We start from the raw sequence: 1,397 nt of genomic DNA on the forward strand, positions 1-1,397 counted from the left end.
GGGGGCCCCCGAGGGGGCCCCCGTGGGGGCCCCCCCAGGGGGCCCCCAAGATGACCCTCGAGAAGACCCCGAGGGGGCCCCCCTAGAAGACCCTCAGGGGCCCCCCCTAGAAGACCCTCAGGGGGCCCTCCAGGGGGCCCCCGAGGGGGCCCCCCTAGAAGACCCTCACGGGGACCCCCAGGGGGGCCCCCACGGGGCCCCCCAGGAAGAACCCCAAGGGGACCCTCAGGGAGAACCCGAAGAAGCCAAGCTGGGGGCCCCCCTGGGGGCCCCCCGGGAGGCCCCCCAGGGGGCCCCCGTAGGGGGCCCCCAAGGGGCTCCTGAGGGGCCCCCAGTAGCAGCAGATTTGGATTCTGCTGCTGAGGGTGTTTCTTTAGCATCTTTTTTGTCTGCTAATGAGTCTGAAAAACGGGTACTAAAGGAAGTAAAAGAAGAAAGAAGAATAAAAGAAGAAAAAGAAATAGAAGAAAACAAAAAGATAAAAGAAGAAAACAAAAAAAATACGCAAAATCCAATTTGCATGCAAAGATCCTCTACAGCCCCCATCAAGGCCCTTTTCTCATCTCACGGGGGCCCCCTCAGCAGCATCTTATCAGAAAGGGGCCCCCTGGGGGCCCCCCTAGGGGGCCTCCTAGGGGGCCCCCTTGGGGCCCCCCTGGGGGTTCGTTTGCCGTCAGCGCAGCAGTTTCTTGAAAGGGACTTCTTTAGGGGCCCCTCTGTAACCCTTTTTGGGGCCTCTGCGGGAGGGGGGATCCCCGAGTCCCCTTTGGGGGCCCCCCTGGACTCTCCTTTGGGGGGCCCCCTGGATTCCCCTCTGGGGGGCCCCCTGGGGGCCCCCTTGGGGGGCCCCTCCCCCTCGCCTGCCCAGGAAAAAAGACAGAGACTTTTCGTGGCTTCCATGGTTGCTGCTGTTTCTTCTTTTGTTTTAAATGAAGTGCAGCAGCAAAACCCCAAAAAGACCCAATCAGAAAACCCCAAGGGGCCCCCCCAACTCGCTTCTTCAGACCCCCAGGGGGCCCCCCAAGGAGGCCCCCAGGAGGCCTCTGAAGGGGGCCCCCCTGAGGGGCCCCCTGGGGGCCCCCCAGAAAGCCCCTGTGGGGAGCTCGCTGAGGGCCCCCCTGGGGGCCCCCCGGGGGGCCCCGCTGAGGGGCCCCCTGGGGGGCCCCCTGGGGGGGCCCCCGGCAGTGTGGGGGGCCCCTCAAATGGGATTTTAGATGAGGAAATTTGGGAGTTGTTGAGGAATGAAGAAGAAGAAAGTCTTGAGGGCCTCAAAGGCAGAATAGGGGCCCTTCGATTTTGGTTTGGAGTTTTAGAAGGAGAGTTGGAGAGAAGTGTGGGGTTTGGGGTGTCTGTACACCAGGGGGTGGAGGCGCTGCTGCAGCAGCTGCAGCAGCAGC

At 63.3% G+C, this 1,397-nt stretch overlaps 1 protein-coding gene across 1 annotated transcript in view; it reads left to right on the forward strand.

The window, feature by feature from the left end:
* Positions 1 to 520: 520 nt before the first annotated feature.
* The window catches only part of ETH_00041630 (uncharacterized protein), a gene marked incomplete at both ends in the record, with an annotated part of 1,461 nt that continues 584 nt past the window's right edge, over positions 521 to 1,397 (forward strand). The window contains one exon of the mRNA XM_013375124.1: positions 521 to 1,395. Coding sequence (XP_013230578.1) covers positions 521 to 1,395 — 875 coding nt within the window. The remainder of the gene's footprint in view (positions 1,396 to 1,397) is intronic.

This window comes from Eimeria tenella, genomic scaffold, assembly GCF_000499545.2.
Source record: "Eimeria tenella Houghton genomic scaffold, Eth_scaff2534, whole genome shotgun sequence".
Lineage (NCBI taxonomy): Eukaryota > Apicomplexa > Conoidasida > Eucoccidiorida > Eimeriidae > Eimeria > Eimeria tenella.